Source organism: Poromitra crassiceps, assembly GCF_964638095.1.
Source record: "Poromitra crassiceps genome assembly, chromosome: 3".
Classification (NCBI taxonomy): domain Eukaryota; kingdom Metazoa; phylum Chordata; class Actinopteri; order Beryciformes; family Melamphaidae; genus Poromitra; species Poromitra crassiceps.
In genome coordinates this window covers 95,937,922-95,940,421 of record NC_139625.1, presented here as the reverse complement: position 1 = coordinate 95,940,421, position 2,500 = coordinate 95,937,922, and the positions used below count along the sequence as shown (strand labels likewise).

General features: G+C 48.6%; 1 protein-coding gene across 1 annotated transcript in view; it reads right to left on the bottom strand.

The window, feature by feature from the left end:
* Positions 1 to 2,500, bottom strand: part of grhl3 (grainyhead-like transcription factor 3) — a 17,035-nt gene that overhangs the window by 14,249 nt on the left and 286 nt on the right. The window contains 2 exon segments of the mRNA XM_083632519.1: positions 764 to 807; positions 914 to 1,073. Of these exon segments, the coding sequence (XP_083488645.1) occupies positions 764 to 807; positions 914 to 1,073 (204 nt within the window).

The following is a 2,500-nucleotide window of genomic DNA, read 5'->3' as shown; positions in this document are numbered from 1 at the left end:
AACAAACATGCTAAAACAACACGCTAGTCTTTTATACAGTGGCCAGCACAGGAGCCTGTATAGCAGCACATACAGACTGTGCTAACGTATGACGAGTCAATGTCTCATGTGTGTGAAGCCTCTTGGCACACAGCTACTGAAGCAACGTCAGGAAACACACAGACAGAGTGTGAGTCTGGGTGGGAACTGTTTGTCACTTAATCCACTGTTGTTTCTCGCCTGTGTTTGAGTTTCTCTACGGGCTGACAGTCCACAGTGTTTGACGGGACAACAGCGCGCCCCCGACAATGGCCATTTCTCATCCGGCAAACAAAACGCGAGCACACGGGGGGAGCGGAGAGCCGAGTGAAGACAGACACACAGCTCTCGTCGAGGAGTTGTGAAAGTCTTTTCGTGAAGGAGCGATGGGAGAGAAGGAGGGGGGGGGGGGGGGGTGGATGGATGGGAGGATTGAATAGGAGGAGGCGTGGCCCTCTGACTCTGTTTGACTTTAGGATTACCCACTCACCTGGCTGCTCACCTGGCTGCTCACCTGGCTGCTCACTCATTTTGGAAGAATATGACTATCCCAAATACTAACATTTTGAGCATGGAGTCATCTACAGTATATTCTTTCATGACTGACTGACTGACTGACTGACTGATGGATTTCAAGTTTGTAAAAATGTGGCCCACAACCAAGACGGGCATGCATGATGGTTGGGGAAGAGGTGGATTTTGGTCTCTGCAAAGCTTGCAGTCATGATCCCCTTCACACACGTACTTCTCTGTTGGCTTGCAGATGCCGCGGCTGCTCTTCGGTTCTTTCTGTTGAGAAAATAAGAACAGGTTGAGAAAACACCATGTTTAAATGTGAGGTGACTCAACGTCTGTGTGGGGGATGTTGATGCTTGAGTGACTATGGATAAGCTACCTTGCACTGTTCATACAGCATGGTGATGGCTGTCAGGTCATCTCCTGGGTGAAGTCTGGGTTTGGGGACGGGGTTCTCCAGGTACGACCAGGAGTCCATGATGTAGTTAGAGTAACGGCTATAGTTGAAGTTCTCGTTCTGAAGGACCAGTCCCAGAGTCCTATAAGCGAGAGGGGAGAAACAGTTGAGTTTGATTAGACACTGGTTGACGTGAAGGTATGAATGTCATTCCTATAGGCAAATAAACTTGCAAATGAATGTTATTTGAGCGTGTCTACGTGTGACACTCAGGCTTTGACAGAGCGAGTGAGAGCAGCCTTGCAGCGTTGCACATACTTGCCCGAGAGCGAGCTGGGTTTCGATTGCAAAATGCAAAACCACAGAAGTGTGAGTAAAACATCCCTCAGATTCAGAGGTGTCAAAAAGGTTCAAAAAGCCATGGGCCACACACACACACACACACACACACACACACACACACACACACACACACACACACACACACACAACATGCACACACACACACACACACACACACACACACACGCACACACACACACACGCGCGCGCACACACGCACGCACGCACACACACACACACACACCTCTAGCCTTTCTGTGGTTTTTAGTATCGTGAAATAAAGTGTAAAAAATAAACTTTATGCATTCTTGAATCTTGGAGGAGGGAATCAGTGGGATTGGTGTGTAAAGAGTTGCAGTGAGATTTGTTAGGAGAGGATAAGTTAAGTTAAGAGTTGCAGTGAGATTTGTTAGCAGAGGATAAGCCCCCTGAGAGGCTGAGTGCAGTAGCTAATGAACAAACACAGCCAGTTGACTCTGGATAAACAGCTCATCAAATGTGCTGACAGCAGAGGAAGAGCCCAGATATATTGACCACCACGGCGGGATTCCTCGTTAAGATTAACGAGAGAATACTGAACACTGCAGTGATTTCTAACACAGCACTTTGCAAACAAACACTAACTCTATGCATCGATGTCAAGAGAGTCAAACACCTGCTCTGGCACGCATGCATGCACCTGTCTCTGTCCGTCTCCCCTCACTCCAAACTGAGCAGCACATAACACCAGGGTCATTAGCTACTAAACACAGCTGAAAGGCCATGTTCTTACACAGGGACTCAGAGGGGCTTGCGTCTAGGGTTTCCCCCCATGATGTAACTCAATGCACTGCATGCTGTCATTGGCCTCTGTCTCTCTCCAACACCTCAAGAGGAGACTCCTGTTTCCCCTGTCGCCTATTGTCCTCTCTGGCCCCTAGGTGAGTGTCAACACAGCCCCGAAACAGACCCCTATACCACCATGTGTGTGTGTGTGTGTGTGTGTGTGTGTGTGTGTGTGTGTGTGTGTGTGTGTGTGTGTGTGTGTGTGTGTGTGTGTGTGAGGCTATCCATATCCATTTCCTCCGCAAAACACCCCTTTCCTAACAGCGGGATGTTTCACATGGGGGTCCCATTGCAAATAGAAAGAACGAAGGGGAGGGGGTTAGTGATCTTTCCTATCCCACAACCTGGAACCACTTCCTGTATTATTCCACCGGCAGAATTACAAGCAAGCCATCTAAAACA